Source organism: Saccoglossus kowalevskii, chromosome 1, assembly GCF_978046115.1.
Source record: "Saccoglossus kowalevskii chromosome 1, keSacKowa6.1, whole genome shotgun sequence".
Taxonomy (NCBI): Eukaryota; Metazoa; Hemichordata; class Enteropneusta; family Harrimaniidae; genus Saccoglossus; species Saccoglossus kowalevskii.
In genome coordinates, this window is record NC_140641.1 from 24778031 (window position 1) to 24796051 (window position 18021).

At 34.8% G+C, this 18021-nt stretch overlaps 1 protein-coding gene across 6 annotated transcripts in view; it reads left to right on the forward strand.

Moving 5' to 3' along the window:
• Positions 1 to 18021, forward strand: part of LOC102802858 (myotubularin-related protein 13-like) — a 69876-nt gene that overhangs the window by 12573 nt on the left and 39282 nt on the right. For all 6 annotated transcript variants that reach the window (XM_085499921.1, XM_085499936.1, XM_085499926.1 and 3 more), the window contains exons 2-10: positions 10882 to 10967; positions 11643 to 11897; positions 12531 to 12644; positions 13395 to 13500; positions 14817 to 14949; positions 15453 to 15561; positions 16683 to 16796; positions 17398 to 17589; positions 17740 to 17868. In XM_085499921.1, the coding sequence (XP_085356047.1) occupies positions 10882 to 10967; positions 11643 to 11897; positions 12531 to 12644; positions 13395 to 13500; positions 14817 to 14949; positions 15453 to 15561; positions 16683 to 16796; positions 17398 to 17589; positions 17740 to 17868 (1238 nt within the window). The remainder of the gene's footprint in view (positions 1 to 10881; positions 10968 to 11642; positions 11898 to 12530; positions 12645 to 13394; positions 13501 to 14816; positions 14950 to 15452; positions 15562 to 16682; positions 16797 to 17397; positions 17590 to 17739; positions 17869 to 18021) is intronic.

Sequence of the window (18021 nt, forward strand, 5' to 3'; positions counted from 1 at the left end):
AAGGGATGCAGGGAAGGTTGCAAATTTTAAAATATGAATGTTGCCATTGAAAGCTTGTGTAACATTTGTGTTAAATAAGAAACATTGATTTTCCCACAATCCAATGCGCTCTTCTAATAGAAGTCACAGGTATGAGTTTTGATCTGGACATGACATGTACTAATTACTGCTGGTGACTCCTTCAATACCTAACAATCACCTAAAATAAAATAAAATCATCATATTAAATGCTTGGTAACTTTTGCATGGTCAGTCAAAGTTGCCATCTCTGTTGATATGAGACCCATATCTCGCCCATTTAAAAATAAGCAGACTGCCTTTTTTTTTTTCATTGACCTAAAAATAGGACAGCTTGTTGGTCCATTCTATGATTTATTGGAATGTCTTGTCTGTAAGGATGATGACTTTAACATCCATCACTTTACTAGGGGGTTTAAATGGTATTGATGAAAAGCAGATGATTGTATCCTGGTTGGTTTCCATGGGAATTTGTCTGACCTTGGTATCTGTTTCTTTGGCAGTACTCAGAAATAATATGCCAGTACAGTGTAGCTGACTAGGTATGTCAGTATATCGGTATAGGTATATCGTACATACACTAGAATGATTTGATTTCATTTGAATTAATGTATTCATAAGCCAGGGATTACGTTAACCCCATATTTTGCTTCCCGGACTCCAATTATTGAAGAGGGACCCAGTTTTTAGGCAAGCTGGGGTCCAATCTCTAATAAAGTTATCCAAGGTCAAATTTCTATTTCTTAAAATTTTGTAAGTGGGACTCGTCTTGCCAAGACACTAGCACAAACCCTGCACGGTACAGTACATCTTCTCCTGGTCAAGGAATGTTAACTATGAACAAAGTAGCCTGTAGCTAATAACAAAACATTAAACTGTGATAATTATAAGGATAAACTTTATCGTTCGTGACATCTTAAAATATTATTGACAATGAATCCATCTTTTGATCTCACTATTTTTCTCATTATGTGTAAGTATAGTGGTGTTCACCTTAGAGATAGTGGCGAAATGTGTGTTTGTGTGTGAATGGTCGAGACCGAGTCAACACGTGCCAAGATTTGCTGCCTGAATGCGCGGCACAAACAGAAATCAAATCCTTGTGAGGAATTTAAGAGAACATATACTGATTTATACTAGTATGACATGACCATGGAGAGAAGTTTGATGTGCTAGATGTGGTCGGTTGCTGGAGTAATGAATGAAATGAATACAAACCGTCATCAGCGACGCATATTTATGTACTGATTTTTTTCTTTCAATGCTACATCGACACGAAAAAATAATTGTTTTCCGAATCTTCTTTGCCATTCATGTGCACGGTGACTCGTAATAAATACCATAAAAGCAAATGGATATAATTTCAATATAGCAATTATTATTATCATCTTATGCATATCGTTTTCTATGTTTGGGTCGAATAACAGTTCTAAGAATGAGCGCATGATTTCGTCACAAGCCGAGTGGATTCTAAGTGGTCTTCGACTAACACGAGCGCAACTGCTGTAATCCCTCTGCAAACACAAATGATTAACAATTTCACGACTTGTCGAAATCCCATAACGTGAACGTAGCATTTGTTAAAAGACCATTCACCGAATATGTCCATAAGAAATTTATTGATATTTGTTTTTATTTCTAAGCTCTTACATTTGAACGAAGTGTGAATTGTGTGTCATTGCAAAATAGCCTATTCAGTATAGAGTACATGTATATACCATCTTGCCTCTTGAGGTATTTTGAAAACAAAGGCCGAAAACTCAGAAAACTGTACTTGTTGGTGTAACAAGATTACGCTAGCCCTGCATGTACAACATTTATACATTTGGTTGCTCAGAATTACTTCAAGTTGAGTTTGTCTTGTTGCTTGACTTTAGCTGTTTTCACTGACTCTTCAGCCAGTGTTCCACAGCAGCTCATACAGAGCCCATAGAAATAAGACGGTACAGTGGTGCATATCCTTAGCAATGTAGTGGGATCTGTGATGTACAGCTCCACTCCTAGGAATAGGCAGTGTCTAAATTAGGTGTGCTGGTTCCGTGATTGATATTTGTCAGATTATTTGAAAGTACTATATGTACATAATTTATTGTTTTTTGTTTTGTTTCTGAAAGGATGATAACCAGATTTTATTTTGCAATGTATTGAATAATATTGATGTTGTTTTCACATTGACTGCGTCAATAGTATAACATAAATAATTGTCATGAAATAGCCTAGTATTACTATAAGTACCATGTGTATTCTAATCATTCAACATGTCCAGCACAGCTTGTATAATTCTCTATGCCGTCCACAGAAAGATATAAACTGTATATCTCGTCACCCATATTGTCTTGGATCACAAAGTATTAGGTAGTGTTAGATTGTGGATGCATGCCCTATTCTTTCGTGATGACAATAGCTACATGTTGTCATGCATGTTTGTCACCTGAAAAAACTACCTACACTACATAGCAGTTTGGTGCTAGTAAAATTTTTAAAATACAATTTTAAAATACATTTCCGTTTTGTTCATCAATAAAAAATGTGTATGTGAAGTGGAAAAGATTTATTCTCTGAGCAAAAATTTACAAGACTTGCATTTTTCAAACTATTTGGATAAAAAGAAAATCTTTACAATAATCTTCAATGTACAATCTATCTGTAATGAGAAAGCGTCTGGAACGCCCTTCATATTGTTCTGATTTGTATGGCTGTATGCTTGCCAGGGTTGTTATTGATTACTTTACAAGACATCTCTACATTCACTGAATGCAGACATTTCAGTATTATTTTTAATCGTTGTCACTATCGCTTCAAAGTAATTTTACATTACAGTAGGCTTGCTGCCGCTGGCTTATTCATTGCCTGCTTTTTTTTTCTTTTACTAGATTAGTTTTTTACTCGTTTTACCTGTTAAGGATAAAGTAGATGTTTTCAGGAAGTAAAATTCACACTGATTATTTTCATAAAAAATTCGCTTAAACCATATAAAACTTATATATTTTATGAAAACACTAAATAAAAATTGATGTTACGTTAGATCACAGTTTCTAAAACCGTGGTTAGATGCAACCTTCATGTGGTCAGCTGACTGCTAAGTACATAAATCCATCATTGGAGATACAAATGAGTACTCTGAAGAAATAAAAAGAATACCAATTAATTTTGTTTGAAAAATGTAGAATAAAACACAACAGAACAGCGACTTTTTTTTTTCTTTTAAATGTTTTTTAAATTATTTGATTTTTCACAAAGATTGTTTGTTTTGTTCATTTGAAATGAAATGAACTGTAGATGATTAAAAAGAATCTAAAGATGTTTCAAAATTATTTCATACCTGACTGCATGATGATTTATTAATTACTGGTATTTTAAATACATGCAAACTTAGTCATTACAACAATGCTGGTTGTTAATTTTAAAAGCTGTTTCAAGCATGTTCCATTTATGATAGAGCTCTGAAATTTCAGAGAATAATTCTAAAAAATATGTAAAGTCTATTTTGATCAACATGCCACAAGGAAATATTGAAGAATATATCAAAATAGTGCAGACAAATTTAGGTATACTGGTGGGGAAAAGGTTAAGATGAGAATTATCTCTTTATCTGTGCTATACATGTACATACCATATACCGGTATACAACAATTCCTCCAACTGTATCGAAACTCCTCTCCAGTAGTGTTCAGCCAGAAAATATTTCAATGTAACAAGAAAATTATGGTATGGAAGCACATGTTAATTATTATGCTAAATTAATTGGTTGTTTCCTGGATATGACCTAAGTTTGTGTCCTTTCAAATGTACATGTACACTATATACTGTAAAATGACTAATTTTCACTGGGTTAAAATTTCGCTGATTTACCATTTCAGGCATATTCAGTGGGTTTTAAATTCACTGTTTTATTATTTAGACAATGTGTTCTATGCTAAATTTTACATATTCACTGGGTTTTAATTTAGCGCATTCAGTTTTCCAGTCAGCGAAATAAGCTAAATTAAAACCCAGTGAATAATTACTCCCTTTACAGTATTTGTTTATATATACTTGTACACGTATACGTATTGTGTTTTGAACTATAACATTGGGAGCCATCTGAATAAAACAATACAACACAAAATTCAAATCATGGTCCAAGCATGCTTACGAAAAAAAGGGGTGGAGTGGTTTATTTTTCTGTCCAATAAGGATTGTTAAAAGCTGTGGCCCACCCTAGAAGAATACTGATACATGTTCAGTTTGGTACATATATGCAGCTTACTTGTGTAACTTTTTCTGCAGCGTTCCTGAAACTGTTTTTAACATAATATTTTTAAACATACTGTACAAAATCTCAAAAATATGACTGTTGTAGAGCACTGTGAAACTAATTTGAATATGAACAATAGATTCAAAGTCATGGCAATTAACGCTGAATATTCTAATGCCCTGACTTGTTTGCTGTGCGCTAACAATTGCTAGCCTTGTGTTAAGCTGAGCTAGTATTGTGCAAACCATGGAGCTTATTTTAGCTCCATGTGCAAACGTACATTAATGCAAGGCTACCATTTTGTAATCAAGTTTTGAACTGTACTACCCGTATATACTGCTCGTACTCCTATGATATCTTGGTAAAACCCTGGTTTAAACTAAAATAATGTCATCTAGGTACGAGAAGGTCTATTTACATTCTAGCTTCTTTGAATAGTTTGTTCTATAGTAAAGTAAGATACAGATCTGATCCCAACACTTGTTTGGTATTTTTTTCCATATTATGTGTAACAATCACTAACCCAATATTTATGTTAAGTGCATGGCTGACTGAGCACATGTCTGTCTGTCTGTCCTGGCGAGGTACATGTTGAACGTACATATACGCACAAATCATTCCTCCATGTATATATAAATCTATAGAGATTGTATACATGTAGCTAGCAGTGTGCCAAAAGCACTGAGAATATTTTGTTTTATTTAAGGCTTGTTCTATTTATAAGAGTGTACAGTGATGAAGTTGAAAATGGGATCACTTTAGATACATGTAGATTTCATTTTTTTTTTTTTTTTACTGTCACTGTAAATGAATGCCAGTAAAATTTATGTTAGTGCTTAATTTTTCCTCTCTTGAAAATGTATTACATCTCATTAATTTTAATTGATTTTAATACATTTTAAGATTTAGTACATATTATTATACTCTATATTAAATGTTTGAGTGTGTTTATTTTCATCACCGATTAAACAAACTACATCACTTTCAGGAGAGGTTAATTACTGGGTGAGGAGGGAGGGGGTTACATTACAATTTTAATATGAAATTCCTGTTTGTAAATATAAATATAGTAATTCATTGACCTCTAAAGAAATGTCTGTACTGTGCTGTCCTGCCCATTAATCCCTATCCTCATTTCGCAGTCCGAAAACGGGGACTTATGTTTTGACCTCTGTGTGTCTGTGCATGCACGCATATGTCCGTGCGTGCGTCCGGACCTGTATCTTAGAAATGCCTGGACCAATCACAATCAAACTTTACACATACATCATACATGATATTATACGTATGCATGTCAATTTGTTTCTCGACCTGATTCAAGATGGCCTAATGGCGGCCATTTTTGTGCTAAAAATCATCGAAATCAAGCATTTTTCGGCTGTTTACAGATGGATTTTGTTCAAAATTGGTATATACGTTACACATTATAGGACCTTGATGCACATCATTTTGTTTTTCAGATAAGATTCAAAATGGTCGACTGGTGGCCATTTTGTTTTAATGAATGTGGTTCTAGTGCCATATCTCTGACTTGCTTTGACTGATTATGTTCAAATTTTAAATATTCATTATAGATCATGTCATAGATATACAGATATATTGGTTTGACGATTCTATTAAAAATGGCCGAATGGTGGCCATTTTTGTGCTAAAAAATCATCAAAATCATATTCCTGACATAGTTATATTCCAGCTATATTACTATAAACAAAACTATATATCTAAGAATTTGATAACTAACGGGGACTGTGCCATGCATGGCTTGTTAAACATGGTTTGACATATAATGATAGTGATGTACATGAACACATGCCAACAATGTTTGAGATTACCATTGATGTAAATATTCTCATACAAAAACAGTTGAGTGAGAACAGATTTATGTGCATGTATGTTCGCAATATTGGCTGTCATCAAAGGAAAGACTTATAGTACAGGTCGTTAAACTGTAATAAACTGTATAAAGTCATGTGAACAAATAAATAAATCAACACAGTATGGGTTTGGTGTACTACATTTACCAGTACATTTCAAAACCTGCAGACAAATATAGCATACAATGGACGTGTGGTGACACTGAAATTAAATGCTTGTCACCATGGAAACTTAATTCTTGATTCTTTCTCAAAATTGTTCACCTCTGACCCGCAGTGCCATGTTTTGAATTATAGATTACATTCTACATGTGTAAACCCTAAAATTATCTCCTATCTTGGAGTACTGTAGAATACTTTATTTTCGCTTGGAATTTATTTTCGCTATTTTCGCTCAAAGGATGATTCCGTGAAAATAAAATCCAGCAAATATACTTTTTTTCCTATATTTCACATTAAACTCATCAAAAATCAGTGAAAATAAATTCCATACAAAATGCCCAAAAAGCCTTTTCAGCGAAAATTAATTCCAGCAAAAATAAAGTATTCCACAGTATTCAATTTCCCATGCGTTTAAATATTAATACATGTAATGTACATGTGGTCATATTTGTCATTTTTTTTTCCTCGCTGTCATGGCTGCCATGCTTTGTGCATGTATTTGTGTTACTGTGGAATACTTTATTTTCACTGGAATTCATTATCGCTGAAAAACCTTTTTGGGCGTTTTGTATGGAATTTATTTTCACTGATTTTTGATGAGTTTAATGTGAAATATAGGAACAAAAGTATATTCGCTGGATTCTATTTTCACGGAATCATCCCTTCAGCGAAAATAAAGTATTCTACAGTATACTGTAAACATGTATGTACATCTGGGGAGTCATCTTTATGTCGGTGAACAAAAGTCTGCCTACTGACTAGTGTCAAGTGCAGTACTACATTATATGTCTAATATCGTGTTTTGGTGCTGTCCAGTGAGGGTCAACAAGCTACATTGTATATGTATTGGAAAATGTCAAGGACAAAATTAAGGAAGTGGAATAAAATTAGTTTATATCTGTAATAGTGTTTGCTTCAAATGACATCATAAGGTAATAAAATTAATTACGCATGAAGGCATCTGAGACAAATTTGGGCTTTAGAAAAACAATAAGACTACCTTTGGATTAATTACAAATCATAGAAAAGTCACATTCAAATAACGCAGTTGGCGTTGAAAATGTTGTTAGCGCTTACGCATATTGTCCACGCTATGATCTGTTTCACACGCTGTTCTGCATTCTATCATTACGTAATTTTTTTTATTTTTAGTAAGATCTCGTAATCTCGTATTGTGCATATGCACAACCATAACCTGTGAATAGCAACCACACTGTAACCCAGACTGCCTTGTGTGATGAACCGTTCCATTCAGCGTTTGGTTATGTTTGTTTTTCAGTGTACATATACGTAGTTAGCTGTGAGTCGTAATAAAATGTTGAGAAATAGTGAATTCATTGTTTGTTTCTCTATCACAGCCGAATGCCAGATTGTGTGAAAAATTGTGGTTGGCAAATGTACTTGTTCAGAAGGCAGAATTTGTTGTTAACTGATTTGTGGTACATGTGTACTGTGTTGGTTCAATTTATTAAATTAGTGTTAGTTACATGAAATTATTTTGATATTCTCTTCAGAAAACTATAATATTATTTTCACTGAATCATTCTTTCAGCGTAAGTAGCGAAAATAAAGTATATTCGACAGTATTGTGTTTTAATTTAAAATCATGCTGTTAAGGCGAAAATAAGAACTACCCTCCCCACTTCTGCATAACGTTTTAGACCTAGCGAGTCACCATAGAAAAGTACACTGCTGCTTGGCTCGTCTAGCACATGATTTGAAGGCAAGAAATATCTCTTTGACCCCATGTAAGTGCTCAGCATACTTCGATTTGATTGACGATTGCGGAATTGTTTCAATTTCCTAAATTCATTCCCAGGGGTGACTTGTTATGCTGTTTGAATAGTTGGTGTAATTGGTACATCAATGTTGCATCTTTCATTGGCTTCCTGGTAGCTATTACTTGCACATGTCTTAATCCGTTGCTTTGGTATCTCAAATTGATTGATCAACTGGATCTTTAAGGATGTATTTTACATGTACTAACTAGTAAAAATGCTGGCAATTTTAAAAGCATTACCGTTTTGCTCAGTGAAACCTTGAATCAAATAAATTACAAAAAGAAATAGAGCACCCCAATGTGATTAAAATAAAATCTTTTGTTCTGGCCGGCTATTGAGTACAATTTTTGTCATTTTGTGTTACCTTGACAATGCGTTAATTATGTAAGATGTCGCACTGTAAAAATTCACCTATTGCCTTAGATGCCTCAGTGAAGTACATCACCCTTGATGTAGTCAAACTTTCAGTATTCAAATTTTGATATTGTCCAATCCATACTATCAACTATTTGAAATTTACCTCTACCCTGAGAGGTTTGACATGGTTTTAGTATGACAAGCTACACTGTTTATAGCAAGTTGAGTCGAAACTTACAAGATATTAATTGAAAAAAACTGTCAACAAACAAGCAGCTTTCTGATTGGTTTAGGGTGATAATGTTGTGTAGCCAATCAGTTACAATCTTGTATATCACTGTGACTTGATTCTCCATAGCTGGCTTTTCAACTGTATTAAATTAAAGCTTTAAATTACTTTTAACCTTTAAGTAGACAGCCATAATAGTTCAATCTCACTATACAGTGTGAAGTGCCATTCCATTCATTGCACAGGTGACCTACTTATTGGTTTATTGCCAATACATTCCTGTACGCATTCCTTCTTGATTTATAGCTTCTTTGATTTTGAAAAAGTAGCTGTACTCAACAGTAAACTGAAGTACAATGCTGCATTTATTTCATATAATATTCACGTCTAGTTTGATTGTCATCATACACATTATTTTTATCGAGAAATTCAATAAAAATCCTATCCTATCTGTAATATATTTTTTCTTATGAGTAACCATTTACAACCCAACCCTCCCCACATCACATCCAACTCTCCCACCCACCCCTTGTTGATTGGTAAATTGTCTGTAGTATTTGCGATTCACCATGGAACTTTCACTGGCAGTGCATGGCTGGAGGGCGTTGAGGCATGGCAATTCAAATTCAGGGTACTAACACACAGTCTGCTAATGTTTGAAAATCTTTACATAAATATAGCAAGTCTGTTTATTATAAATAATTAACTAAAGGTAGTTTATCTACCATTGCTTTTTAAAGAAATCTTGAAACACAGGTGCAAGTAACCACTATAAATTAGTCATACAATCAGTACTATGATAGTCACAGTTGTAAATTAAATTAATACTTGTTTCAAAATTCGGATTAAATATATATTTTTATTATTGAGTATTTATACTTTTTTCAAAGTTTATACTCTATTTGAAGCACAAGATCTGTAATAGAAGTAGACATAAACTCATTTTATGAACTTATACTGAATTATTAAAATTTATCTTAAGATTAGTTTAACCATTAGCACACCTCTGACATTTATATAAGCGTATTATGTACTACTAACAGAGCAACAGTCTGCCTTCTAAACAATTTTGATATGTCACTGACGCAAGAAGATTTCAAATGACGTAACTAGAAATAGTGATTTTTGAAAGCAGAAAATGTTGGCTGGCTACATTGGTGATTGGCTGGCTACATTGGTGATTGGCTGGCTACATTGGTGATTGGCTGGCTACATTGGTGATTGGCTGGCTACATTGGTGATTGGCTGGCTACATTGGTGATTGGCTGGCTACATTGGTGATTGGCTGGCTACATTGGCGATTGGCTGGCTACATTGGTGATTGGCTGGCTACATTGGTGATTGGATGGCTGCATTGGTGATTGGATGGCTACATGTACATGCACATTTACTTTGGTGATTGGCTGGCTGCATTGGTGATTGGCTGGCTACATTGGTGATTGGCTGGCTACATTGGTGATTGGCTGGCTACATTGGTGATTGGCTGGCTACATTGGTGATTGGCTGGCTACATTGGTGATTGGCTGGCTACATTGGTGATTAGCTGGCTACATTGGTGATTGGATGGCTGCATTGGTGATTGGATGGCTACATGTACATGCACATTTACTTTGGTGATTGGCTGGCTGCATTGGTGATTGGCTGGCTACATTGGTGATTGGCTGGCTACATTGGTGATTGGCTGGCTACATTGGTGATTGGCTGGCTACATTGGTGATTGGCTGGCTACATTGGTGATTAGCTGGCTACATGTACGTTGGTGATTGGCTGGCTACATTGGTGATTAGCTGGCTACATTGGTGATTAGCTGGCTACATGTACATGTACGTTGGTGATTGGCTGGCTACATTGGTGATTGGCTGGCTACATGTACATGTACGTTGGTGATTGGCTGGCTACATTGGTGATTGGCTGGCTACATGTACATTTACTTTGGTGATTGGCTGGCTGCATGTACATTTACAAAATCAGAATGATGGTGACTCAGAATCACTGGTAGCATTGTGGTAGTTGTACCAACCCAGTCACTCATTAGTAAATTCAAATTCTACCTGTGGCTGCACACCTTCTAGGGGGTTGAGTTAATATGTCACAGGTCAACATTCAGTCACTTCATATGAATGAGACTTTTGAGGGAAACCTTAAGTTTAAAATCTACAGGTGTCCTGTTGTATGCTGTGGTACTTATTTAATCATTGTTGTTTGTCTCTTTTTCTCCTCCAGGGAGTGGTTCTGGTAATGGTAAAATACTACAGAGATTTCCAGAGAAAGACTGGGAAGATGTACCATTCCACCAAGGCTTGGAATTGGTAAGTGTGTTTAATGTGAGCCGTTATAAACAGCTTAAATCCGACAACTTTAAATTCAGCATTTGGTCGTGTTTATATTGGTAATCTATCTTAGAATGGGAAGGCATCTACATGTATGTAAAAAGCTACTGACAATAGTTTCTGCATATGTGGTATGGAGAAACTGCGATCAGTAACTGACAGTATTATTGATCTGTTTTTGGTTTTAAGATCAGCACTGGTTTATCACTTTATCAGAATGCCATAGTTAATTTTTGTCATCTTTCTCAAAATAAATATGTACAATTTTTTTACGAATTTTTTCCAAAAAAAACTTTGGTCAAGACTGGTACATGTTATGAAAAATTATGTCTACTGTATTTGCTCAATTAGTAGTGCACATGTTTTATGTTCATTACAGGTGTGTTCGTAGTGGAAAATAAATTGTATGTTAATTATTCAATATGCAACTCAATTCTTTCATGTTTATATTCTTTATATGTGCTTTTAATAGACCAAGTATGGCATTATAGAAATTTTGGTAAAAATGTGCAAAATGCTGCACCAACAAATTGACAGGAAAACTTGTAGTGTTCAAGCTTATGCACATTCTCCTGAATTTCAAATCATTATGAACACCGTACATGTACGTACTACATACTGTGTTATCAGCTGACCATCATTTTCATTTTTCAGTTTTGTCAACCGGGAGGTTGGGACCTATCATCACAGCGGACACAACCGACATTCTTTGTATCTGTTCTTACGGACATTGAGGCTGATAGACATTATTGCGCTTGTCTCACTTTCCACGAGACTGTTAGCATGACACCCAAGAAACCAGACGACGTGGAGTCTGAGGAAGATGGAGCACTCGTGCAGCATACGTTGATGTTTCAACCCAAGAGTATAGCATTAATTTCAAGATTAGATTACTTTGAACATTTTAGGGTAAGGATATGAAATCCGTGATTAATCGATAAGTGCAACAACCTTGATCAGAATTTGTGCAGAAATGTTATTGACACATTGTACTGATATTTACCATTTTCACTGTTCCAACGTTAGTTATGAACGTCCTGATATTCGTGTTGTACATCATCATTAAAGGGTGGTAGTTGTAGCGCCGCATGTGTGCAACATTTGTGTTAATAAACATTGATTTTTCCACAATCCAATGTGCTTTTCTAATGAAATCTTGAGTACGAGTTTTGACCTGGGCGTCACTTGTACTAATTACCGCCGGCGACTTTTTCGATACCTTCCAATTACCAAAAAAGATTACCTAATTGAAGCTTGGTAACTGTTCAGTTTGTACTTGTTGGTGTGCGCAACAGTCAAAGTCGCCATCTTTGTTTATATGAGACATCTTGCACATGCGTGGGCGATGACCACCACGCTTTAACCTATTATTAGCATACAATTCAAAATTGAATTTGACTCAAACTGTCTTTAAGTTAATGACTTCATGCACACAATAGAACCCCAAGATACACTTCTAATAAATAAAAAAGTATCAAAATTATTTATCATGCCTCCATCTATAGAAGAATATTTAAATATTTTGATTTCTTTTTTTTACAGAATTGTTTAGGAATAATTTATACTGTGTATATAGAATCAATGAACGTAGAAATTGAAACCTTAGTTGCTAATATATTAGGCAGTGTATATGTGCCTCCACCGGGAGGGCCACAGGTAAGTTTACTCTCATTTGTATAATTAAGCCTACACATCTAAATTGATTCCAAGTCACAATGCTATGTGTTTAGTGAGCCATTGCAGAAATAACGCTCACTATTCTGTTACATCAAATGATTGTTAAATCAGAGATCAATCCTGAATATTGCATGCACACATGTTCTTGCACGTCATACTTGAGTATTGTGAGTGTGCCTGCCATGTATTATACGTGTAACCAGAGGTACATTACTTTGGGTTTGCAAGTAGCGTGACATGATACCAAGATTCCGTTTCAATCTCACTCTCGCATATGCTTTCCCGACTCAATGCGCATACCCAAGGTAACTCGGATACTGGGAAGTTGAAGTGGATCAAAATAGCTGCACATAATATGACGGATTACGATAACTATATGTTCTGTACACTTTCGATGTATTATATTTTTTCACTATGATAGTGGTGAGACATGTTTTATTGTTTTATTACAAACCTTGAACATTGATATATGTCATGTCAGAAGGTTGTAACATCAGTCTCGCTATCTACGAGATGAGACTTGAATGGGATCTTGACATGATGTCACCATACAGTACTGTGCGCGTTGCAAACCCCAAGTAATGAACCTCTGGTGTAACCTATTATGATCATACGCAGTCCCACCTGGTTCTCTTCATTGTATTGTCATCCACTTCACAGTATGAATTGCATCAATACAGTTTACATTTTAGCCCTTTGTACATTTGTTTTTATTTTCCCATTTCTTAGGTTCGTTTTTCCATTGGTGCGGGTGACCGACAGAGTTTACAGCCTCCTCTTTGTGCCACCATGCCCATATCAAGAAGTACTGTAGCAATGTTATTTAAGCAATTAGGTAAGAAATTACAAACTTAGGTTATACTCTGAAGTATATGTATTATTAGTTCCCGTTCGGACGAAGTTCGAAAACAGGGACTATTAATTTGGGTTTGTTCTGTCGGACCAGTCCGTCCGTACGTACGTGCGTGCGTCCGGAGCTATATCTCGGCCACCTATTGATGAATTTTATTCAAACTTTACATGGAGACAATGCATAATGTCTTACATATGCGCGTCAAGCTACTTTATGATCGGAGAAAAAAATGGCCAACTGGCGACCATTTTGGATGTAAAATTTGCTATTTCTGATACCTAAACGTGTCCCCAGCAGTATCTCGGAGATGACTGTGCTGATTTGGATCAAAGTTGGTATGATGATCATACATATTGGGTTATAGGTGCACGTCATATTTTCACACGATTCAAACAAATATGGTCGACTGGTGGCCATCTTGTTTTTCATGGTACCCATGCTACTTTATCTTGAATGCCATGAACATTTCTGTTTAAATTTTGTACAAATATAGTATACCAAGAATTACAACTACACCATTATTATTTTTGTGATTTGATTCGATATGGCTGGCTGATGCCCAAATTTCCTGTAAAAGTGTTAAATCGTCATATTTTACATGTCTGGAGCTGTTTCTCAGAGATGACTAGGCCAATTTAGATCAAAGTTGATGTGTTGATCATACATATTGGGTTATAGGTGCATGTCATATTTTTTTCGTGATTCGAACAAATATGACTGACTGGCAGACATTTTGTTTTTCATGATACCCATGCAACTTTCTCTTGAATGCAATGAATGTTTCTCTTTAAATTTTGTACAAAGATAGTATACCAATAGATACATCAACATGAACATTATTCAAAATGACTGCCCAATGTCCAATTCTCATGTAAAAGCACTAAATAATATTTTTTTTCACAAATCCATCTCCTATTAATGGTTTCAATCTAATCTCAATGACTTCATCAGCATCAAATTGATATGTCAGATCACAAAATTTTGAACGGGGACTGTGTCATTAACAATTACTTTTGTTCATCCAATTCCTGGTAATGTGACCAAGATTTCGTTCAGTCAGAATAAAAAAAAAAGTTGCACTGCCATTTTAACAATAAAAATTATATATGTCATTACTATTGAACACAAAACAAAGTTGAAAGTTCAACAAATTAGTTTATTGCCTAAAAAAAATTTTTGCACGAGGTGGCATTTCTATACATTGAATGTCACTATTGTAGATTTATGAGCAAATGGAAGGTGGTGATATTACCGGTACATCTTTTTCCTGTGAAGTTGATTTGTCTGTTTGATTGCAGGTATCCACAATGTGCTATGTCTATTCTGTGCAGCAATGACAGACAGCAAGGTTTTATTTCTATCAAGTAGTTACTCCAGACTCACAGATGCTAGTACAGCGTTGTTGGCAATCTTATTTCCATTGAAGTATAGGTATGTAAATTATACGGTAGTATTGAATGTAATGCGAACTTTGTCAGTATTGTCAATTACTGTAAAATCTGTATTGAAAGCCGTGGATACTATTAAAATGGTACAAGGCATCGGAAGGGATGCAGCTTCTATTAGAGCATCTACACATACAATTGTTCAAAAAGAATGTGTGTGACTTCTATTAAAAATGCGACTTCTAATACAGATTTTACGGTAATTGGCTAATAACCAATCAAAGTGACAATTTAATTATTATACCTAATTTAAATATCCTAAATCATATATTGTCTTTTTCATAATACCGTATTTGCTTATAGAGTATTAGAAGTGTGTGTGGAATAGAAGCATGCATTAACAAAACATTGCATTTACTGCAAACTGAATCATTTAATATGTGACTTAGTTTGCCCATAGACACACCTCTGTCATTCAGTACTAGAAGTTCAAATACAGTTATTATCGTTCTTTCAGACTGATACATAGGATTCTTTTTTCTCACACAGTTATGTATATATTCCTGTACTGCCAAATGCTTTGTTGGAAGTATTAAGTACGCCAACACCATTTATCATGGGTGTTCATTCCTCAAATAAAAGTGAAATACAAGAATTGGTGAGTAATATTATTCACATGATTTTGCCACATTTGAGTGGTCTGTGATGTCATCAAGTTATCAGGTGGTTTACACTATCCACTGGCCCTGGTGTATTTTACGAAATCTGTCTATGCTTAGACATGTGAAGCAAGATTTGATGGTTGATTCTAAAAAAGCTTTTCATGGAATAACTGAACTGAGCATATCAGGTTTTGATAACTACATTTTATTTCCATTCTTTGCCTAATTTAAAGTTGGACGCAGCACAAACCATAATTAGATAGTAGCATACTACGACATGTATAAAAGCAAAGATGGCGACCAAATTTCAGTATGCAAATCACACTGGATTGTGGTGCGTCTGGTCGAAGTTCTCGGTGAAATCTATCTTTTCGATTATCAGAATGCGTTTTTTATACAATCACTTACAATCATGTATATTTGTAGAGTATGGCTTTGTCGTTTGTTTAATTAGGTGTGATTCTCATTTAAAAGTTGATGAGAAGGCATTTTTAAACAGACATGAAATGCTTCAAATTGTCTGTCAATCACTGGTTTATTAATTCAAACTGACAATGTATTCTTTCAAGGCAGACAATGGTGAACATAAGATGTTAGCATATACATGTTCTATTAAAATATCAGGTAAAACATAGCTAACAATTGGCGGGACATTCAAATTATATTTCCCATACAGTACAGTTTTGAGTTCAGAGACTTGTTTTGTGCTCAATAATATAGTAATCACATGGCGCATAATGTCTTCCAATATTTCACTGAGTAATAGTATTCATGCTTTGAAGCATGCAAGTACTGGAGTGAAATGCCTATTTTGTTTAAATGAAAAAAAACCTGCCAGATCCTCTGTTTAATACATACAAACCATGGTGAATGCATCTAGAGGATGTTAAATAACACAGGAATTTATTACCGAGTAATTTTGCTTGTTTGTATTACTTTCTTTAACTTGACCTGTTTTTTAGTTCCCATGTCATCAACAAAGATGTGCCTCAACCAAATCCAAATTTATTCATTCACTCCAAGACTTGTATTCGCAAATTTTTTTTATCCAAATAGCAAATGTCTATGCTAATGATAATTTTTTTTTTATTTTTTTTTTTATTTTTTTTTTTTAAAGTTGGATGTGATCGTGGCTGATCTTGATGGTGGATATATATCTATACCAGAACATCAGAACCTTCCGCTGCTGCCAGATCATATTTATAATCGAGTACATCAAGAGCTAACAATGGTAAGTTTTAATGAAAGACAAATGTTTTTTTTGAGTCTGAGAAAACAATTTGATACTGTGACGTTTGCGAGCTTTGTATCCCTGTGAACTTTTTCAAATTATGTAATAAGCATATGTGATTTACCTTCGATTTTGTTCTGAACATTTTGATTCTTTTTTGTAGGCTAATTTCAATTCTGATCCACGTTACCTTTGAAAATTTACAAACTTTTCATATATTCTAGAAAACATGTTTTACATTCATACACACACACAATGCAAAGACAAAAAATGACATTTACAATGTCTTGGAATCCATACCTACTTTTGTAAGTTATTCTGGAGAATACATACAAGCATGTCTGTTAAATTTGTTAAAAACTGAAACAAACCTCCTGGATGACCATTTATAAAATTGATTCCATTTCTGTTGCGAACGCTCATTAACATGGCTACCAGGAAACATACTTGGAACTGAAAACACATCTATGATTTATACAAACTGTTCATTGTATGGTCTAATTTCAATTCTGATCACTTTTTGTAGCTTTAGTATTACATACTTAAGTTTTTCTATGCCAGGAGACATATTAACCAAACAAACTTATTCACTCCCACAAAGGTATTGAGTCCAGACCTGCAGAATGCAGACCACGCTTTCCCACCGCCATCGCAGTCACAATCAATTCAACAAATGCTAGATAAGGAAATACGCGCCATTTTTGTTCGATTGTTTGCCGAATTATTCATGGGTTACAGGTCGTGTTTGACAATCATTCGAATCCATCCCGAGCCAGTGATCACATTTCATAAGGTATTTTTACTTCACACCTTGACTTTATCTAGATTAAGAGTAACAACAAACTAAAGATCTTGACCGGAAACAAATTTGTTGGTCAATTTCTATTTTTTCTTATTTACTAATAATTGATTCTTCTCTTCTTCATTGCTGCTACTTTAATAGGGACTTTTTCTCTTCGAGCGAGGCCTGGCAGGAGATGATCTTCTACAAAAGGTATTGAGCGGCATGTCATTTAATACCTTTGTACAAGAGAGGGGGCCGCCATTCAGGATTTGCGACATCTTTGACGAGGTGAGCTTTTGAATTACCAGTTAGTACCGGATTCTGCCGTAAATTCGCCCATCTGAAAAATCACGGTTTCACGGCTGGTGGGCCCTTATTGGGGTTAAAATTTTCAAAAAATTATCATCAAATATTTTTAGGGGGCTTATATTTTCATTGAAA